Source organism: Cuculus canorus, chromosome 5, assembly GCF_017976375.1.
Source record: "Cuculus canorus isolate bCucCan1 chromosome 5, bCucCan1.pri, whole genome shotgun sequence".
In the NCBI taxonomy this organism is placed as follows: domain Eukaryota; kingdom Metazoa; phylum Chordata; class Aves; order Cuculiformes; family Cuculidae; genus Cuculus; species Cuculus canorus.
Window position 1 is genome coordinate 54,222,604 of NC_071405.1, and position 21,598 is coordinate 54,244,201.

The window sequence follows — 21,598 nt, forward strand, 5'->3', positions numbered from 1 at the left end:
TCTCCAGTTTATACTCATTGCCCCTTGTCCTATCACTCCATGTCCTTGTAAAAAGTCCCTCCCTGGCTTTCTTGTAGCCTCTTCAGATGCTGGACAGTCACTATAAGATCTCCTTGGAGCCTTCTCTTCTCCAGGCTGAACAATCCCAATTCTCTCAACCTGTCCTTGTATGGGAGGTGCTCCAGCCCTTTTATCATCCTTGTAGCCCTCCTCTGGACCTGTTCCAACAGCTCCATATTCTTCCTATGATAGTGGTGAGACACTGGCACAGGTTGCCCAGGGAAGCAGTGGCTGTCCCATTCCTGGAAGTGTTCAAGGCCAGGTTGGATGGAGCCTTGGGCAGCCCTGTCTGGTGGGAGGTGTCCCTGCCCACGGCAGGGGGGTTGGAGCTGGATTGTCTTTGAGGTTCCTTCCAACCCAAAGTATTCTGTTATTCTAGGATTCTAGGATAATATTCAAATACATAATAGGTTAGCAACTTGTAAGAAGCACTTACTCACTGTTAAAAGATTGAAAAGGACAAAGTCTTTGAAGCAAAGGCTATAATATTTTTATTTAACAATTCAGCACTGAATCAGAATGAACCATCTGACAGAAGCAGTAGGTATAGATGATCTCTAAGGTCCTTTGCTACCCAAACTATTCTATGATTCTATGACTGCATATTATCTCTTGATACAAGACAGATTGATATGACAATATCAATAGTGGGACGTGTCCCTGCCCATGGCAGGGGGGTTGGAAGTAGATGATCTTTAAGGTCCCTTCCAACCCAAACTGTTCTATGATTCTATGATTATATGATCTATGATTCTATGATTCTCTGACAAGATAATTAAACACACAAACCAGCTGCAGCAAAAACTATCAATTAATTGTCATAAACTTAAAACAAATCACTTCTTTTTTCATTCCTTTTCAGTGTTTTAGCAGTAAATCCGCGTTCAGGCAGTTCCAGGCACCCCGCAGCACGGGAGGCAGCGGGCAGGCGCATCCCGTCCCGGTGCGGGGATCCAACCAGCGGGCGGCGGGGCGGGGCTCCGCTGGGCGATGCTGAAGGTGGTGGCGGCGCTGCTGGTGGCGGCGCTGCTGGTGGTGGCGGCGGCCGTGGCGCTGCTGCTCGATAGCTACGGACCCTCGGCGGCGCCGCTACTCCCGGCTGCTCAGCCCGGCCCCGGGGCGGGGGCCGGCAGCCTGCTGTGGGCTGTGCAGGTGAGAGGCACGGGGACGGGCTCGGACACCCCGCAGGAACCGCGCTGCGGGGGTTGCGGAGCTCGGTGGGAGAGCGTGGCGGGGAGCCGGTAGTTAAAACTCATGTGGTTGTTACACCACCGTCCTGTCTATGGCCTCAAGCTGCGCCAGAGGAAGTTTAGGTGAGACATTAGGAAAAAATCCTGCACGGAAAGGGTTATCGAGCACTGACTGGAACAGCTGCCCAGGGAGGTGGTAGAGTCGCCATCCCTGGAGGTGTTTAAAAGGCGAGGAGATGAAGTGCTTGGGGACATGATTGTTGAACCCAAACTATTCCATGATCCTGTGATTCTCTAATTTGATGACTGTTGATTCGATGATTATTCTATGATTATGTGATTTAGTACTGGACAGGTATGGTTGGAGTTGAAGATAGAATCATAGAATGGTTTGGGTTGGAAGGGACCTTAAAGATCATCCAGTTCCAACCCCCCTGCCGACACCTCCCACCAGACCAGGCTGCCCAAGGCCCCATCCAACCTGGCCTTGAACACCTCCAGGAATGGGACAGCCACTGCTTCCCTGGGCAACCTGTGCCAGTGCCTCACTACCTTTATGGTGAAGAAATTCCTCATGTCCAGGCTAAATCTGCCCCTCTCCAGTTTAAAGCCATTCCCCCTCGTCCTCTCACTACAAGCCTTCCTAAACAGTCCCTCCCCAGCTTTCTCGTACGCCCCCTTCAGGTACTGGAGGGTCACTGTAAGATCTCCTCGGAGCCTTCTCCAGGCCGAACGAGCCCGACTCTCTCAGCCTGTCCTCGAATGGGAGGTGCTCCAGCCCTCTGAACTCTGAGGTCTTTTCCAGCCTAACGATTCTATGATTCTATTGCATCGGTACCCCAACTCTCATTGAGAAAGGCAGGCTCTGCTTGTCCCTTTCCCCTTCAAAAGGCTGCGTGGCTTCAAGAACAGTTACACAGATTTTTAGTGATGGGGTACTGAGCGAATGCAAGAGTGAGGTGTGTTAGGTTAAATGTACACAGCTTTGTCTCCAGGTTGAGCATAAGATACAAATATACTTGGTGGGGTCTTGGAAGTAGACTGTCCTGTCTGGGGACTTCTGCGGGCTCTTTTCTGAGCTTCCCCAGAGCATTCCTGAAGCACTTATTGTATAATTAACCTCAAACTGTTCCATTTTTGCAGATAGTTGACGGCTGAGATGTCACAGGGGTTGCTGTGCTGTTCCTTCTAACAAATAGGCTGCTTTTACTATTTTGCTTTTATTCTCAAACTCAGATGCTTTGCCTAAATGTATTAGCGGCAGGTAGTGCTCTTAGTGCATAAGCCGGCATATTATTAATCCTTTAGTTCTCTCCAACTGCTATGCATTTTCAAAGCGATTTTTCTGCTAATTTTTCTTTAAGCGATTTAAGGCTTATCTTTACTGCAGAACAGATTTCAAGATGAGAGATACACTTGAATTAACATAGATGAAGCCTCTGTCTTGAGTTGCCGTCTTGAAGAAAGTCATCTACTGCAGCATATGAGTGTAGCAGCTGCAGAGCTCTGCTGATAAGCAGTATGTGCAGCTCCATATTTCCTTTTGCTGTCTTCTCTCCCTGGTTGTGTTCCTCCAAATGGAGTTCTCCCAAGGACAGGTCACAGCACAGCTAACTGGAGATTTGGCTTTACTTTCAAGTGGTTATGTTCTCTTTAAGATGTGCCTTTTAACAGCTGCTTTATCATTGACCAAACTTGGAAATTAATCAAGAGCTAAATTCAGCATTGTTCCTGATGATGTTGTGGGAAACAGGCTTCAGGCTCCCTGGTGACTCCATAGGTCCAGCCTAGGTCACTGGATAGAGCTCAAGATGAGCAGTTCCTACCTCAGCAGTCCCTGCTTTGCTTTTCCTCCCATCTACAGGACCCTCTCTTCTTAAACTGCACTAAACTGAAATCTTTGTACTATAATCTTGTGTTAATGGCCCTTTAATCTTTCTTACAGCATAACTTCCTTTCATACTCAGTGCCTAATAGGCACTCTAGTTCAATATTTGGCAAGCTTACAGTTGATTTCTCTCTTGCTTCTGTCAGCTGAATGTGCTCTACTGTTGCTATAGGCCTTGAAATACCTGCCTTTTTTGAGCCACATCTCTAGATAAGGAATGTGGATGGTGATTTTTCCTCACCCCTAAGTCTCTTTCAACCCATTTTAATGAGAGTTACTGCCTACAATGCAGGGAGAGAGGCCAAGTTTCCACATCATTCAGAGAGGGGAAAGAGAAGGAATGCAGCAGGTGGGCTTTTACCTGCGTTTTGGGAAATTAAATAAGAACTTTACAAGCTTTTCCCCTTGCCCACTGAATTCCCTTTTATTGGGATGTCTTTTGAGGTTAATTATTAAAAAATAAAAAAATGAAAAGAGAAGCTCCACTGCCAGGGTCTTCGTATTTCGTGGCTTTTAGTGATCTCAGAAACTTAGTCCCTGCTCTGAGAAGTTCTGGACCATTGTGACTCTTAGAACTTACAAGAAAAGTCTTTTGTAGTTCTTAAACTAGTATTGTTGTAGGTTAGAAAGGTGAGAAGATCTTTGTATAAAATCAGACTTATCAAGGTATTTTACTGGGCTCTTGGATTCACACTAACTTGAATCTGTCGATAAAAGTGAAGTTAAGGATATGTCTGAAAGTTTTTATGCTTCTTGGAATCCAATTCTGATCTAGGCAAAAGTTCCATATAAGCAAATAGGGAATTTTCCTGAGGGGAATTTAAGAACTGTACTCAGGCAATGTTTTCTACGTATTCAGTTGACTGAATAAGTAGAAGCTAAACCATTTTGTCTCCAAGGTATTTTATGTGTTTTGTTTTTCTTTCAAAAAGGAAAAAACTCTAAAAGAGCAAGGTTTATTAAATGGAATGTGTTAAAGTTTTTCTTTTCTTGGTTAGTGATGACATCAGATAGGTGTGAGCATGTGCTCGCTGTTTATTTGAGTGTCAAATATTGTGTCTAAACTGAGGAGGATAATTTATTAATTGATTGACTAAGGTGGAATCAAAGTGGAATTGAAAGCATTTACCCAAGATTTATTTTGGACAGCCCCAAAAGCACCAATATTAAAAAAACAACCAAAACACAAACAACTCACTTTTCTTATTCTCCCCATCCTACCTCTGATGTGAGGGCTTTGACTGTTTGGATCAGGGATGAAAGCATCTTTTACAGTTATGTACAAGTGGTATCGTCAGATTTTGGGCAATCTTTGGCCAGTGGAATGGGATCTAAACACACTCATCAGCTCCAATAAAATGCATAGGGAGACTGTTGGTAATCCTTCCACCTGGCTACTGGAAATGAAATTAGTTATTAGTATGCTGCAAGTCATAGGTAACATTAAGCAGTTCTGGAAAACAAGAATATGTTATTATTCTCTGTTGCAGCAAGATCGCTGTGTTGCACCAGAAACTCTCAGAATTTGAAAGTCAACAGGCCGCTTAGAGCCATCAAAACTTACTGTTTCCCCATGTTATTGTATTTAAGGAAATTTTTTTAATGTAAATGTGATTTTACGTGTTAGAGATGCAATACCATATGCTTGCTTTGCTTTTGTTCTCTCCTAGTTATCCACTCCTGTTTCTCCCAATAAGGGAGGTGTGAATCGCTATGCCTGCTCTTATATTGCATTCTTACGTACCTGGCTTTGCAGAACAACCTGGGCAGCAATAACCCTCCACTTGGGACAGTGTTTCATTTTTCTCTTTTGCAGGTATCGGATATTCATATCAGTAGATTTCATGAACCCAAAAGAACTTCTGACTTTGAAAAATTCTGCTCTGAAACAATTGATATAATTCGGCCAGCACTTGTTCTAGCAACAGGTGAGCAATTCAAAAGTGTGAATTTCCTGTTGAATATGCTGTCAAAGGAAGAGCAAATAAGCAAACTTCTATGATCTCAAGAGAAAGCTTGAAAGCCTTAAGGTACCTTAACCAATAGAAATAGAATTTCAGCTAAAGATAGACTGCTAGAAGCAGAAGATAATAACTTCTAAACTCAAGAGAATTAGTTTTTGTTCAATGTCTTGAGTCTGATGGTGAGTTCAGTGTGTAGTATACCTAACGAAGACATAATTATGCAATATAGCTATTGTTTTCCCGGTATTTGTCACTATACCTTAGTCCTTGGTAGCACCTACCTTTTTTGTCTATTGGTTGTCATTCTACATCATTCTTCATTTTTGAAATTACACAAGTGAGCTATATCTCTGATTAGTCATTAAGAGCAAGTTCCTCTGTTGGAACAAGTCCTGCTAGAGGTGGACTTCTCTTTCTACATTTATTTATCTGCTATTTGCTTTTTAAGTTAAGAGTTTGGAAATAGCTAGCATTTGTCTTTTAACTAGCAATGGAGGGAGGCTTTGCTGTATCAACAGAAATGAGAATGGTTCAAACTTCTACTGGAGCTTGAGGGGATACAAAAGGTGTGAAGTTAAAGCTTCTATGACTAGAATCTTCAGGTATAATGAATGCATAACAATTTTCTGTGCTTTGGTATGGTGTTAGTAAATATGCTGCAGTGACATGGTTGATAAATGTTTGAACAGGCTGCTGCATCTGCTTTAGAAGACAATTAGCTATATAGTAACCTCTTGGACAAGATGACAGGAACCTCCAGATTGCACACAGGAGACTTGTGGCCACTTACACTAGGAGGCTTGGATTGTGTGCTTGCTTTTTTACAGTATTTGTGTGAACTGCGTAGGCCTCTAGTTATATCTTACCTTTGTACACTTTCAGGTGACCTGACGGATGCCAAGACAAGAGATAAATTGGGATCTGATCAAATAGAAATAGAATGGAGAACTTACCAGTCAATCCTGAAGAGATCAAGAGTCATGGAGAAAACCAAGTGGATAGACATCAAAGGAAATCACGGTAAGAAGGAAATTAAATATCTCTCCTCTTCTCTGATTACAGAACTGATTTAGGCAAGTTAAAATATAGCAGTAAAGTGTTAGTACTTACTAGCATGTTGGTGGTGGTTATGAATCGGTAGAAGGCCTTACTATACACGTCCGCTCTGCTGAGGGCACACTTTGTTTACAGGTACTTACTGATGTTTTAGTACCAGGGAAGTAAGAGTCTTGATTTGCCTGACAAATGATAGAACGTAGCTTCAGATGTTAGTTTCCAGGTCATTAATTTATATGCTCCATCTTTTAATGGAAGGGCAAACTGTAACCTTACCCCGCTGAAGGTATGGTTTCAATTTACTTTTCACAGACCTCCTCCCCAAGGTTTAAGTTTAATGTACCACAAGCTCAGCAATCCAAGGGAATTTGGTTTCTTTTTGATAGGAAGAACTAATAGAAGTCTGTACATACCATAGTTGTGGCTGCATTCTAAGCATTCAAACACAAGCTAAGAACTTTGTCAGCCTCGTAAGGCAGCTGTTACAGGAAGGGCAAAACTAGAAAGCACTGGGGAAAAAATACTTTGTCACATACCGCCTGTATATGACATTTTACTCTAATATCCCTATCAGACTTTTGTTAACAGCCTTAATGGAGGGGTGGACCCCAACTGTAGAACAAACCTCCCCAAGTCACTGTTGTATACATGTTATTCTCTGATGCTATTGCTACTTTGTTTTGCTTGGATGAGTTAGGTCCTACTTGGGGAGAATGCACCCAATCCTAAAAGCTGCTGAAAAGCTTTATGGCCAAAGTGGAAATGCATGGTTAGCTTTTAGCCATGAAGTGACAATTTACATTCCCACACCAACTTTATCTTTGAATATTAATTTAAATGAGAAAACTATTCCCACTTTTAGGTCGATATTTAATGTCTTCTCTGCACAGTTAGATAGTCTGCTTGTCAATTATGCATATTTTAAAAAATAGCTCTTCAGTGCTTGCTGAAACTGCTTTATTTCAACATTAGGAAATAAAATACAGAGGTTACTGGTTAATTTGATCTGTAACTTTCTTAATTTCCATTTTCTCTTCCCTACAGATTCATTCAATGTTCCATACCTGGATAGCGTTCGAAATTATTACAGGTATTTTTATTTACCATGTATATGCCGTTATATTCAAGGTCCAACTAAACAATATTATGTTTTCAGTTATCATATATATACTTTTTCACTGACTTTTCTATAGTCCAGGAGCATATTTGCTATTCCCTCCATCTATTTCATTGCCAGTTAGTACAGCAAAATAGACTGAGAAAATAGAGAATTCTTTGTGCAAAATTCTTATGTCTTAGCCCACTGTCTTTTATAATTGAATATACTGTAAATGTGCCGTTGTCTAGGAAATGTTCTGTGCACTGTAGCTTGCAGATATAAAAATAGAGGTTAGGGAAAATAGTTATTCAACACCGCATTCTGGTGTTCATTATATATCAAAATTAAAGAAGGCAGTAGTTGTATTAAAATAATAGTTTTACACAAAAACATGATTTCCTGTTTTATGTCTGCAGCATGAGCAGAGAATGATTCAACAGTTACATTTACTGAAAGTGTGACTAAAGGCAGAAATCTTAGGATTACAATACTGAGCTTCCTGTTTTCTTAATGAAGTTTATGATGTTCATAAAGGTAACATTAACTGCAAGAAAATAAATGTTCTGAAAGGATCTTCATGGAATTTTCTTCCCAGCAGCTGCTGTTTTTTTATTTAGTATGAGAAATGTGTTGGTAATGCACGGGTGGTTTTAGTTGTTGCTAGGAAATGAAGGATTTTTCAATTTCCATGTTTTGCTAGTGTACAGGGCAGGACAGCTCACTCAAAGTAGTCAACAGAATATTCCATACCATAACATCATGTTCAGTATAAAAATGTGTATTAGAAGGGGGTCCAGGTAGGCAGTCTGGGGTTGACTCTATCACAGCCAAAACCAGGACAAGAAGTATTGAGTTATATCTGAAACTTGTTCTTAATATATTGGATTTTATTCTGTTCAGGTCAATATTTCTGGCAATTTTATTGTTTATTCTGATTGGTGGAGGAACAGTGATATGAACTGTTTCCTGGATGGCTGTGTTCAAACTATACTAATCATCTGAAATTAGTTATGTTTTAGCTTTCACATTTAATACAGGGAGGTTAATCAAACGAACAAACTCAAACACCCACAAAAAACCTCCTAACCCAAATGAAAACAAAAAACACTTCCCCAAACAAACCAAATAAGTTTTAGTTAATCTGAGATTTGCTCGTAATTATTTTAGTTACAGAATTTAATTCTTAATTGAGCAGTTTAATAGGTACCATTAGTTGGAATATTATCTGTTTTTGCCAGTGGAGGATATGTGCAATTCCTGTCTAGCATAAAGTATCAAAAGCACTTAAATTTTAGAAGTTAGAAAAACTGAAAATATCTGTTGTCAATGGAAGGAGAGAAGGCAATGTATATATTCATTATTGCTTGTATTTATCATAGCCAATATTGGCATAAAACCACGGGCGGGAAAAGGTGGAATTAGTTGGCATGTCTTTTATGTCCTTCCCTGCTTATAGTTCTTTCTTACAACATTTCAAGATTGAGATTTGAGAGGTGAATTATCATCAGGTAACATGGAAAAGAACAGCAATCCTTTTTGCTCTCTCCTTTTACTCTTTGAATGAAGAATTTTGGCATTCCACAGGTGACAGGAGAACTGGCAAGATTTGTTATGTCAAGAAACAAAGAAGAGTAAGAAGTAAGAGGAAATGCTGCCTTCTTTGTTATTGATAAGATTTGGTGTAGTGTAGTGTCTCTGGTTTGGATCTTCTGAAAAATAACTGAAAAGGTTCAATAATTCTTTGGTTCAAGATTATATTAGCCAACAGCTGATCATTCAACATCAGAGTAATTTAAGAAATCTCTAACAAAATAAACTTGATGTCCTGAAGAGTTCTTTCAGATACCAACAATACACACAAGACAACTTTTTTTTTAACTTTGCAGGTCTGCATTAATTAAGAATGGTGTATGATCCTGCTGTCCTGTCATCTTGACTATTTGTTTTGCATCATTTATACTGCTAGCCTATCCTTTGTCTATAAAAAATCACACTGTTGCTCAGGGAAAGCGTATTTATGCTGACATTTTTTATAAATGTTTGCCAACCTGTTGCTTGTCTTAACACATGACCCGTGTAGTGCATCTTCTTTGAAGTACAGACTTTTCAATGCCATTGATTTTTATGAACTTTGCTGCAGTAAGAAGATGGAGTTAGATCTAATGCAAGAAGATTTGCATTTACACTATGCAGGTCATTTTTTGTCATTGCTGCAAGCTTTTCTAACAGCAATATTTCCATTTTATTTTATCAGGAAATACTCTGCCTGGCGTAAAGATGGCTCTTTCCATTACATTCACACCACCTCTTTTGGGAACTATTCATTCATCTGCATGGATGCCACGCTCAGCCCAGGCCCTAAGAGACCCTATAATTTCTTTGGGATTTTAAACACGGTATTTTTATAAGTCTTGACGTTCTACTTTGGCTGTTTTACTACTATAGTGGTTTGTTTGGGGGGTTTGTTTGTTTGTTTTTGTAAAGAAGATTTGTCTAAGAGTCTTTAAATTTATAAGTTATTATGCATGTGGGACATTTATTTAGAAGAATGTGTCACTTAACATACAGAGTATCTGTGGTTTTCTCTCTTAAGAAATAATCCAGTACAAAAATGTCAAATTAGACATTTTAAAGACACTGTCCTTAGTTTCTTAGCATTTAGCTATCTTGAGTGATATATGCTGTGAAGTATAGAGAACAAACAAAACAAAAATCCAGACTTTCTAATTTCACTCCTTTGATGCTTTGTTAGAAGCTTTTTCATCAATATTACAGAAGAAACAGTTGCATTTACCAGTGGAATAATGTGAAAGATAATGTTATAAAGAAATATGTCATTTATGAAAGTGAGGTCTAATCTTGTGACATGATAAAAATTACATGGTATTGTTTTGAAAGAATTAATATCAATCCCAATGTTTAAATCGTATGTCAGCTTAGATAACATTTTGCTTCATTTTGATTTTTCTCTGTAGTTTATTGATACTGTTGTTCTTGAGATGCCCTTCTAAAGAGGGGCAGAAAGTTACTATGTTCTGGTAAACAGATGTCATATTTTGCCTGTGATAATGGCCTCAATGAAAAGTAAAATGTTCGCCCTCTAACTTTATCTAAAGGAGGCTTGATATTTAATTAAGCATTAGTAAAGTGCTTGGTGATAGTTAGATGAAAGATGACGTAGAAGTGCCAAGCATTGTTCTCATTGTTTACTGCAATCTATAGTGGATGCAGCAGGTTTGCAGACAAACTCTCAAGGAGCTAATAAATACAGTTAGATCTAGAGCTCCTGTCCTTGGCTGCAGAAAGTCAATCATCTGCTTGCTAATTACCCAGCAATAGGAGTCCAGAGAACATCAATTGCAGATTTTTGCACAAAACTGAAGGCAAAGGTAGGTACCTGTAACTTTGTTAAGAATTAAGCTTCTACCAGGAATCTGAAAAATAAATTAGATTTGTTTCAGTTATTCGATTGCATAGCTTAGCTAAAAATATTCTTAAAGCTCAAATTCCTAATGGTAAAGGAAATTTCTCTTAATAATCCCATTACATTAACCTAGAATATTATACTGCATCCATTCTTTTTTAATATACTATTATTTCTGTTTCTTTTATTCATGCTCTTTAGCTTTTTTTTTTTTTCAGGTAGGGGGAAAAAGAGTATGTTGTTCGTTCTCTGGGTTACCCTAAAAGATAATCTGCAAAATCGTGAAAGAGTGGATTTGTGTTCTTTTCTGGTTTAAAATTTCCTGCCTGCTCTGTTAGACTTTGAGATCTTACTCATATTGGGTGTCTGTGGGCAGTAAGTGGTTGATTTAATATTGGAAGTCAAACAAGTAAAGGAGAGAAATTTTACTGCCCATGGAAAGTGTTAGTTTGTTTAACTTTAACAGCAATGTCTGAGTAATATTTTCAAGATTCAGCGTCATAGCTCAGCAAGTTAAATGAGTGAAGCATACGGTGCACAGTTTCTGTGGTCTGTCAGGCCTAGAAAAGTCTGTCTAGCAACTCAAGAGATAGGAGGGATTATAATTGTAAGGTATAGATGTTTGTAAAATCAACTCAAGCATATTATCTTAGACTATATAAATGAGCAGTAGATGGATAGAAATAGCATTTACCAATAATTTTCTTTATATTGCACTTTTCCTGTGTTTGATTGCAAGGAAGGTGTTGAGTGTCCTGTTTTCACTTTCTTTTTCCAACATTAAATTTTACGGATACGTCTAGTATTATGTTTTTTCCATGTACACATAGCTGAAGCAACTAGAGTATTCTCTGTTAAAAAAAAAAGGATGAGTTGCATTCTTTTTTTACTTCATTTCTGCTTTCCTTTTGCTGTTCTTTCCAAATAGCCTGACTGTTAAACAGGTTTGTTTGTTTGTCTTCCAAACACCTGCCCCTTTCAGAATCAAATGAAAGAGTTGTCTTTGATGGCAACAGAAAGTCTGCACAGCAATCACACTATCTGGTTTGGCCATTTTACCACCTCAACAATCATCTCCCAAGACCCAGGAATACGAACATTAATGAAGTAAGATCTTTGGTTTTTCTTGCCTCTTTTCACATACTTCTCTGTCACTTTACAGATTTTCTGCAGTGGTATTTCCTTCCCTCACAAATAATCGCAATTCCTATGTTCTTAGTTCTGCCACAGCCTATTTATGTGGACATCTCCATACACTGGGTGGGCTGATGCCAGTCTTGCACAGTCAGCACCATGGTGGGACTCTAGAACTTGAACTGGGAGACTGGAAGGATAATAGGAGGTAATTAAACCCTATGAGAGCAAATTATTATATGGACCTTAGTTGGTTAAATTATGATTCCCTTTTATGCTCTTTGGAGAACTAGAAAAAAGCATCAGGTCTGCCTGACTGGTAATTACCATTAATGCTTTTGAAAAACATCTCTGTGTCTAAGTTGGGGGTTGGTTTTTTTTCCCCGTACAAACAGTAAGCTAATAAATTAAGTAATTTTTTTTATTAATTCTTGATGTTTAGAAATTAACGAGAGGACTTCTAAATGTCTATTTAGTATGTGTTTAGTATTCAAAGTAGATAAATAAATTGTAACAGAATTCAGCATCACTACTTCAAAATATACATTCTCTGCACCAGCTCTTAGAATTGTATATGTAAAAAATAGTCTACCTGAGAAATGTTACCTTAACAGCGTATAAAAGAGTATCCAGTGCTGCATGGAATGTATAACAGTATATTAGCTTTTATTCCGCAGTAATCCTAACAGAGATACTTGTATGCACATAGGAAGAGAGCACACTGGGGTCTTTGTCCCATAACTAGTGTACCTACCCAGATGCTGTAGGAATGTACGTTATATTTTAAATCTTTAACGTGATGTTCATCTATCTGATTCATGTGCAAAATTCAGTAGATCTTGACGTGTGGAATTTTGAGTTGTGCTGCAGTAATTTATAATCAAATGAACCTGATCAGAGGTAACCAGCTGTACAATTAATATGGCAGAGTTGGTTAATATAGGATCAACTACAGAAGAGAAGAAAAGGAAACTAAATCAAAGAAGTTCTGGTTAGGAACTTGGGAAGCATGAGAATGAGCTGTGCATTCAGTGGTTTGTATCAACAAGATTTTTTCCCTTTCATTATAGGTACCGGATCTTTGCGTTTGATCACGACCTCTTTAGCTTTGCAGATCTTACCTTTGAAGAATGGCCTGTAGTTCTCATCACCAACCCCAAATCCCTCCTTTACAGCAGTTCTGCTCATGAACCACTATTTAAAATTCTTCATTCCACTCATATCAGGTACCCTGCAATCTCTTGATTTCACAATATTTAACTGTATTTTAATAGCTGGTGTCTTTCTTGGTTATAATATACATCTATATGTATATGTGTGTACACAAACACATTTTTTTAAATGCAAATGTCCACTGTTCTCAGAAGTCACTTCTCTCTGGAAGATTGTTCATGAGAGCTCAATTTGTATTGTATCTGTGATAAAAGGAAATAATATAGTAATAATTAATGTTTGTTTTATTTATGCAATTTTCCTCTTTAAGTCAATTGAACTTTTTAATGTAACCGAAGCTGGTAGAGTTAGATTAACATATCGTCTGTGTTATTAATCTCACACACTCACGTTGCCTCTATTGATTGGGGGATTTTGTCCATGTATTTTTCAAAGTGTTTTCTCCGTTCTCTTTGGACTTCTTCGCCTCTTGTGTTTTCAGTTTTATATCCCTTATATATTAAAACATCTTAAGCCTCTGCCAATTTTCATATTTGTTTTAAATTTCTCTATCTTTCCATTTCTACCTTTCTTATTAAATCTTTTCATTTGTATTTCAAATGTCTATGCCCCTTCCAACGTCTTATATTTGCTGTTTGATCAATATGCCTGAAACATATGGGTATATTGCATACCCAGAATTGCAATCAAAAGAAATTCTTCATGCTTTTCTGTTAGGAAGCAGTGTCCTGTTAAGTCTACCTACTTCTAAGTCTACCTGCTTTTCAGTTTCCTATTTAGAACCTTATCTGAACATTCTTATGATTCTATTTAATATATGAACTCGTAGAATTGTTCACCCCAACTATATGAGATTCCTTCATCTGCCTGAGTCATGCTTTGGAATGCATTTTTCATTACCACAAATGAAAGAAAATCTATGCCATATATTGACTCTATATTAGTATCACTATTTCTCTGAATATAAGCACTGCCGAGTGATATTACATTTGTTGGTGTCTCAGATCTGTAATACCAGTCCTGCAGTCCACTCCCTTTTTCATAAATTCAGTTACAAAGACTGAGTTACGTTCTGACTAGCAGAAAGGCAAAAAATAAACCAGCCACAGGAAAAAAAAAGTCATCAGAAAACTGACAACAGAAGCAGAAAAAAACCAAAAAAAAAACCCAAACCCCACACCCAACAACAAAGGATTTTGGAGAAAATCGTATTTTTTAGTTAAAGACATGTACAAGTATTTGATAATGTCTCTCTGTGTGTGCAGGAGGATGCATCCCACTTCTGTTAGCAAATGTTTTGACAGTAGTAGTTCTAAGATGATTTCTACCAGGACCTGAGGATCTCTGCCACAGTCCAGTTTTCTCTCCTGGTCTTTTGCATAATACCATCCAGAACTTCTCTTTCCTACTTCTGTAGGAAAGAGCTACCATGTTATCATTAGCCTACAGATTCTTCACCATTTTAGTTTCTGTCTCTTTTGAACTCTTAAATACAGGGTAGCATAATCTCTAGGGATTTCTCTTTAGAGTGTAATGACTTTATTTTGCTGTTTATTCACTCCTTAGAATTTTGGCCTTCTCTCCTTCTGTCATTACCTCCATTGAAGTCTGTATAGACGGAGTTCACTTGGGGAATGCTCATCAGGTGTCTGGCCCTCTCTATGTACTGAAGTGGAGCCCACAAAACTACAGTGAAGGGTTCCATCACATAGAGGTAACCGTCCAGGTAAGGTACTCTTGGCATTCTTTGTACTGAATTATTATGTTGTCACTTCTGGTCCATCACTCTTCTGCATCACGTAATTAGGGACAAAATACATGATAACAGATTTCCCTTCATGTTTGTCTGATTACAAAACCCAAAGGATTTATTAAATGAAATAACTCTGACTGCCGAGCGCTAAAACATTTGTAAAGCGTCTGGAGAAAGAAAGGATTCTTATTTTTCCTGAGAAATATAATAAAACATGATAGAAGAGCAAGTAATTAGTCAAAAATAATAGGCAACAATTAACTTTTAAGGTGGTTTTGAGAAAAAAAAAAAATCAGGCTTGATCAAGGAAAACAGGAAGTAGCATCATTTTAGTCCAGAAGGGAAAAGAAATGAGACTGGAAGATTGGAATGATGTCTTTGATTGTGTTTGAAGTTCTTTTCATGATCTCTTACAGGCTGACAGTGAATATGCTTTCTATTTCCCAGAACATCAGACTTAACTGACATTAGATTACTGGGTGAAAAGAAGTTTTTCAGTGAATGCTTCTATTCTTGGTACTATATTTTATTTTTGTGCCTTCAAGTGGCCTTCAAAGAACTCAATCAGACTGTTCTAATATTCTGCACATTTGCACAACATCAATGGGAAAGTCAGCTTTGTCCTGCTTGGTGGAACCCAACTAAGCATTATTTCTCACAAGACAAAAGTGCTTTTTTTTCTAATGGCTTTTCTGTACTGCCGGCATTGTGCTTCCTTCCTTGTAACCAATTTCTGTGATGCTTCCTGTCATGCTGTAATACTTCCTTGGGAAACCTGCATTTTATAACTGGTTTGGATTTTGTATTTTTTTAAATTACGATGAAAGCATATGCACAAAACTGAGTAACTTTTGAAGAGGGTTATACAGGCCTGCATAGCAACAGTTTGCTTGCAAATGTGTGCTTATTGTCAGATAACCGAATGGGATTTTTAAAACATTAATTTCCTTTCCCCTCCAGTCATAAATCACTATTACCTCTAGTAACTGAGTAGTTTTGGGAAGACGAGAAGTTAAAAAGCTAACTCAAATTTAGGTACCTGGAGAAAATATGAATGCTCATTTTTTGTACATTGTTTCTGAGATTGTCCAAATACTGTCTCAGCTGTATTTATCACGCTAAACATACTGAATCCTTTCCTATAAATAAACCATTTATTATGTACTGGAAGATAAGGTGTCAGTGTTACGCATGCAGAAAAATCAAACTAGTGAATAAATGTAGCACCGTTATTGTTTATCAATATCAGTTTCTAGCAAATATGGCAGAAAATAAGCACAACAAAGCTTCAAAATCATTTGAGAAGGGCTATAATCCTAGAATTGAGCTTTCAGAAAACAAGTGGTGGTGGTGGTGGCCAATAAATAGTCACTGTCTTCCACAAGTCGATGAATATCTGACAGGATTTCCTTCAAATGTAGCACTTTCAGATTATGATCTTAAAATCACCTGAAGTTACAAAAATCGATAGTGAGTAATCCGTTGTAGGTAGAAATATTTAATACAGAAGCATGCTAGACATGCATGTGTCAATTGTATCTTTCCAGAAAAGCTGCAATGATAATTAGCAATTTTAGCTAAACATTTTGTGCACTACTGTTATCTAATTGCTCTCTTATTTTATGTCAATGTAGGATGCTTCAGGAAGAACTAGTGTGCGGGGTCATGTATTTGCTATGGAAGAAAATCTTTCTCTTAGATTTGGCTTTTTGCAGTCTGTTATTCTTCTCACTGACTACTATGTTCTGGTAAGTATTTTTAGCAAAACAGCTGCCACTCCATGTTGGTTTCCCCAGAGACTGCAAGAGTCATTTTCCTAATTCCTGGTAGATTCGAATGCACTTTGCTTTTACAGACATCATTCACAAATACTTCCAGTTTCCTTTCCTGAGTTGCACGTTTCAAACACGACTATGCAGCAGTGGTTCAAGTCAGCAGCTGACTTCCTGGATTTAGTTGCAGTTGTCCAGTTTTGGGCATAGGTACATGCACATTTTTTGCAAGCAACAAATGGAAAAGAAGCTACTGGAGATAAAAGAAAAAGGAACTATCAAATCAAAACTTCACTGTGATCTATTGCAGTATGCGTACTGGCAAGAATGCTGGAAAGCCTACTGACATTGTAGCTAACTCTAGCGAAGAAGGAGGCAAAATTTCCATTGACCTCAGCTCAGATCCAGAAGTGTTACAGCTCAGTACCTGCAAAGAAGTCATATCATGGTACTCCAGGTGTATTCATAGAACAATGTAGCAAAGTCCACGTGACTGTAGATAGTATCATAATTGGCTCAAACTTATATTAGTTTTCTTAATCAGTAACCAGTATTCTCCACAGTGCCTTGAAATGTAGTTTCACTCAGTACAGAGTTCAGAAAATGTTTTACACAGGAGATATATTTACACTTTTTCAATGGATGTGTTTTACAAACCCGGTTTTTGAAAGATTCAGGTCTATCAGCCAATCTGATATTGAATTCAAGTCAGTTAAGATGCAAGTCCAATAACTTAGAAACTCTTCAGTTTCTTTTTACTCTTCAGTTTGGCAACTGCATCAAACTCTGAGTGTCTTTCAGTTAGAAATCTTTGTATCATTCTGTCGATACCCATAAGACATGCTCAAAGGTAGCTACTACTCCAGAGCTGGCTTAGAGTTTAAAATGTCTTTTCAGGTTCGTGTGCTCTTTGGACTGATTGTGCTGGTTCAGATCTCCTTCCTTGTTATTTTCAGATACCTCCAAAAGCCCGCACTCAAAGGTATGAACCAATGTTTGTGGGTTTTGGAGGATCTCTTTTTCCCTAAACTGTTTTTATTTATCTGTATGCTAACAGTATATAAGTAATTGTGCTGTTAATCACCGTATGTTTTGCATCTAGTATTGCGGGGTTGGATTGGGTTTCAGAAGCTGCAATTTTGCTTATAAGAGGACACAGAAAACTTTCAATATATCAAATAAAGTAAATAGAAGAACTCAATCAGGTATCTTTGTTTAAACAAAAAATCAATTAATTGAAGTCTAAGGTTTTCATTTCAATTTTCTCATTGAAGAATCCAATACATAGGGAAAGGAACGTTTTATTTTGTGTTAGTGCTATAAGTGTGCTTGTTTCACTGTAGCTGGCCCAGAATTCTCTGTCACCTGAGTGGAGAAACAGATTTCCTTCTACAAAAGTAATTTTTCTTAAATCTTTGCAAAGGACATGAACAGGCTTGGGTCTTTCTCAAAATAATATTAAGACCAGTTCTGTCATGACTTGATATTTTATTTGTGATAGATCTGGTAAGTGAAAATTAATACACTCGTGGTGTTTATCCTTTAAACAACTGTTTGAACCACACCTTATTAATGAGATTTTTCTGGAAGCCACCTCCCTTCCTTTATACTTGTAATCACGTAGCATCCTGAGGTAACCGCAACAACTGCTTGCATAGAAAAAGAATATATTTTCAGTTGCCATTATGGAACTCAGCAGCTAAAAATGGAAAGAGCTAGCACCCTGTGATCAGCTGGGTCCCTGCAGACCATGGCAGATGTTTCACAAATTAGAGAACACAGTTGTTAGAGCTGTTGATTTCCAAAGGTTGAGCTTGGCCTTTGGAAGTTAATGCTTTGTGAGAAGGGCAGCACATAACAAGTGAAACTTTAAAAGCTAACTTTTATTTGGAAGACACTCTTGATCTCAATCTGTGAATTGTCTGCTTTGATTAGAAAATTAATATTTTTTTTTTCCTTTTGCTAATATCAGATACTGCCATTTTAATGCCTAGCCCTCCTTATGTCTGAGTTGCTATCAGATCTCACTAAGCAGATTTAATCAAAGAAAATCCAGTTAATCTAATCCACACTGACCTGCCTTTTGGGGTTTGCATAGTTATTGTTTTGAATCTCTTACTTTTCTTTTAATATGAACTTTCTCCATGTTTTCTATTCTAGCTAACTTTATTTTCTGGGTCATTCTGTTTTATTTATATGCAGTAAGTGTTCTCATTTAGAATGGCAGCTTCTTCTGCCATTCTTAACATAGATAGTTTATTTATCGGTTCCTTACTTTCAGTTATCACCATAACAGTAGAAATGCATTCCTTTGCATTTGTTCTGTAGACATACCAAATGCTATTTTTGTATTTATTTAATAGATTCAGTAAATAATGTGGAAATTTGTTTCAGAAAGACCAATATATTTTATATATAAATGTGTTGCAACCCCAATTGAGTGTATTCTTCTTAAATGCTGTCTCTCTTCAGAAAAACCAGGATTACTTACTCTGACCTCGTATTCCCTTCATGTCTTCACTAAAACAAACACCTTCTATTACTCAATTCTGGTTCTGAATTTATACACTATTCTGGGTAAGTAACCTAGAGTACTAGAGGCCATAAATTAGTATTTTTATATTACACATCAGATCCCAATGAAAAATGAGACTTTTAACATCTTGGAGAATGGGGAAAATATACTTAAGTCACGAAATCTATGTGGGACTTGAAAAGTTAATGTCCAAAAAGACTAAAGGTTTATTTGCAAAAGCCTAACTTAGAAGCCCTAGAATTAATTAAACACTTAAAATAATTAATTACTCTGAAAGCAAAGTGAGTATTTTTAAATTTAATTTGGCTCTCACTTATTTTTTGAGTAAAAGCTGGTTGTACCTTGGAGTAAAATGAGCATATGGAATGTACATTCACATGACATGTCTCTCGGACATCTTTGTTCTGATGCTAACAATTGTAGCTTATTTCTCCTCTGATAGTAGGTTACTAAAATAGCTATTTCCTTGGCAGTCAGTGTAGTGGCATAACATAGTGCAGCTTGACTGTTTTGGCTTCTAAGCTGAGCCAAGCTGGAATTGTTTATGACCATATGTCATATGTCTTACTGTAATTCTGGAAGAAGGCCAGCATTTCAAAGGATCTACCTTTCTACTTCTCACTTAAGGAAAATGTGGTGTCACAGATATGAAGCCACCTTAAAAGTATTCTCATTGCATGCCCCAGCTCATGATATTTTCACGTCAGGAACGGTCATCAAATTGCTGTTTGTTGAAGGTGAATAAAGTAGGCTTATTACTGTAGACAAGCATAGAGAATTCATTTTCCCCAGTTAACCACTTTGTGCTCAGCATTGCAAAGGTCCATGCTATACTGTATTTTCTGATGGTGCTGTATGATCGGTTTCCTCTCTTTCAGGACCATGGTTTGTAGGTGAACTGATAGATGGCCAGGTGGGGGCCTGTTTTTCCTTTGGGGTATACATTGGTGGTTCCTTCTTACAGGGTGGTCTGACGTTTGTCGTTGGGATTTTGCAGGTACGTATTTATAAAAATTAAGACTTGACAAACTTGTTTCTTCTGGGAGATTTTCCTGATTTTATTTTTTAGTAGTTTTATAAAGGAGTCTTGGAAGGGTAGAGAAGACTAGTGGCCATGCCTGACTACAATAGCTCTTTCTTACCTTTCTACAAATTTAAAGGGAAGGAAGTTGTGCATTATGTTCTCAAACTTCTCTTTTCTCCTATATGATGTTGCTTTGGACTCCCTGGATGTCGGGATTAGAGGCTATCTCTACGGATTTTGCACTGTAAATTTTAGTTTGTCCCTAGCTCAAGCACAGGTTGCAGCGATTAAACAAATAGAACTGAATGGCCAGGGCAGATTTTGCATGTTGAATAACCCCTCAGATGACTAGGTGTCATTCTCCAAGTACACGAGGCTAATTTTCCCAGAAGCCTGACCTGGCTGCTGGTCTGAAAGAGAGGGCATAGTTCTATGGCATTTAAGCCAGACCAAGTTAGTGTTTCCTCCTTCATGGTCCCTCCCTTATGCCAGTGCTAAAACTTGTCTGTCACCGCAGTGGGTGGGGTCAGACAGTTAAACTGACACGAGGACCTTCCTTTTTAACTGTGCTAGTATTTTGCCAGGTCTAGCTCCCTGAACCAGCTCCAAGGAGGGTCAGGTGCACATCAGTGCCTCCCGCTGCAAGGGGAGCGTGCAGGAATTCTTGACCTGGACTGAGGCACAGGCAACCACCACCAAGTTCTATCAGCTGCAGTCATGGAAGTGCATCCCGAGATTTAAACTCTGGGAACTGTACTCAGCCCTTAGAATGGGACAGTTTTACATGCTCTTATCTTTCTGTGCCCTCCTGTATGTTACCCGGAACTCTTGGCTTGCTCATCATCTTATTTTTCTCTGCTGTTCTTTTCAGATGTTGTTTTTCAACTTGCCGTTAATGGCATACCTGTGCTGGTGCCTGTTGCTGCGGTGCCAGGGTCACAGCTTCTGTTCTCACCTCCGTCACATCCGACGCCTTGTGGCTATGCTTGTTCACCTGACAATGGCTCTCCTCCTGGCCTGGCAAGTCTATTCCTGCTATTTCCTCCAGCGAGCCTATGGGACCTTGGCTTTCCTCCTCTCCCCAATGAGAACATGGCTGGTGGTCCTGACTTCACTTCTGATTTATAAAACCTGGACACTGAAATCATCTGAGCTCAGAACTTACATAGTAGAGATGAAAAACTGTCATAGCTCCTGAAGCACAATATAAATATTCAAAGTTCTTTGACTTAAAAGCTGTCAAGGCATAACCTGTAGTTTTGTGATGCTGGAATTCCATGCAGCCCAACCATCGGGTGCTGTGATCTGAAGCTGCACCTGTATTGCTGCTGAACTGTATTAAACAGTAAATGTATAACAATATGTAATATATACTTCTACTGTATTATACAATATACTGTATAATGCATGTTATATTATACAGTTATACATTATACGTTAATATAGTCTACAGTTGTCATGGAACCAAAAATCACTGATTATTGGAGATGGAACCACAACTAGCAATAATTTATTTTGAAAACTG

General features: G+C 38.2%; 1 protein-coding gene across 2 annotated transcripts; it reads left to right on the forward strand.

The window, feature by feature from the left end:
• Window positions 1–1,037: 1,037 nt before the first annotated feature.
• Window positions 1,038–21,523, forward strand: TMEM62 (transmembrane protein 62). 2 transcript variants are annotated; one of them, XM_054067535.1, is made up of 14 exons: window positions 1,038–1,212; window positions 4,955–5,066; window positions 5,985–6,122; window positions 7,203–7,248; window positions 9,512–9,653; window positions 11,664–11,788; window positions 11,901–12,023; window positions 12,886–13,041; window positions 14,555–14,714; window positions 16,376–16,489; window positions 17,411–17,495; window positions 18,986–19,090; window positions 19,928–20,046; window positions 20,945–21,523. In XM_054067535.1, the coding sequence occupies exons 1-14, from the start codon at window positions 1,051–1,053 to the stop codon at window positions 21,269–21,271; spliced, it is 1,914 nt and encodes a 637-aa protein (XP_053923510.1). In that variant the 5' UTR covers window positions 1,038–1,050; the 3' UTR covers window positions 21,272–21,523. The 2 variants fall into 2 exon arrangements, with proteins under 2 accessions (XP_053923510.1, XP_053923511.1); XM_054067536.1 differs by lacking the exons at window positions 1,038–1,212; window positions 4,955–5,066; window positions 7,203–7,248 and having other exon boundaries at window positions 6,043–6,122.
• Window positions 21,524–21,598: the final 75 nt, after the last annotated feature.

Excerpts from the sequence above, each read along its gene's own strand:
- TMEM62 (XM_054067535.1), top strand. The coding sequence starts at position 1,051 with ATGCTGAAGGTGGTGGCGGCGCTGCTGGTGGCGGCGCTGCTGGTGGTG. Across the intron at positions 7,249-9,511 it reads AGCGTTCGAAATTATTACAG|GAAATACTCTGCCTGGCGTA; the intron begins GTATTTTTATTT and ends TTATTTTATCAG. Across the intron at positions 17,496-18,985 it reads CCAAAAGCCCGCACTCAAAG|AAAAACCAGGATTACTTACT; the intron begins GTATGAACCAAT and ends GTCTCTCTTCAG.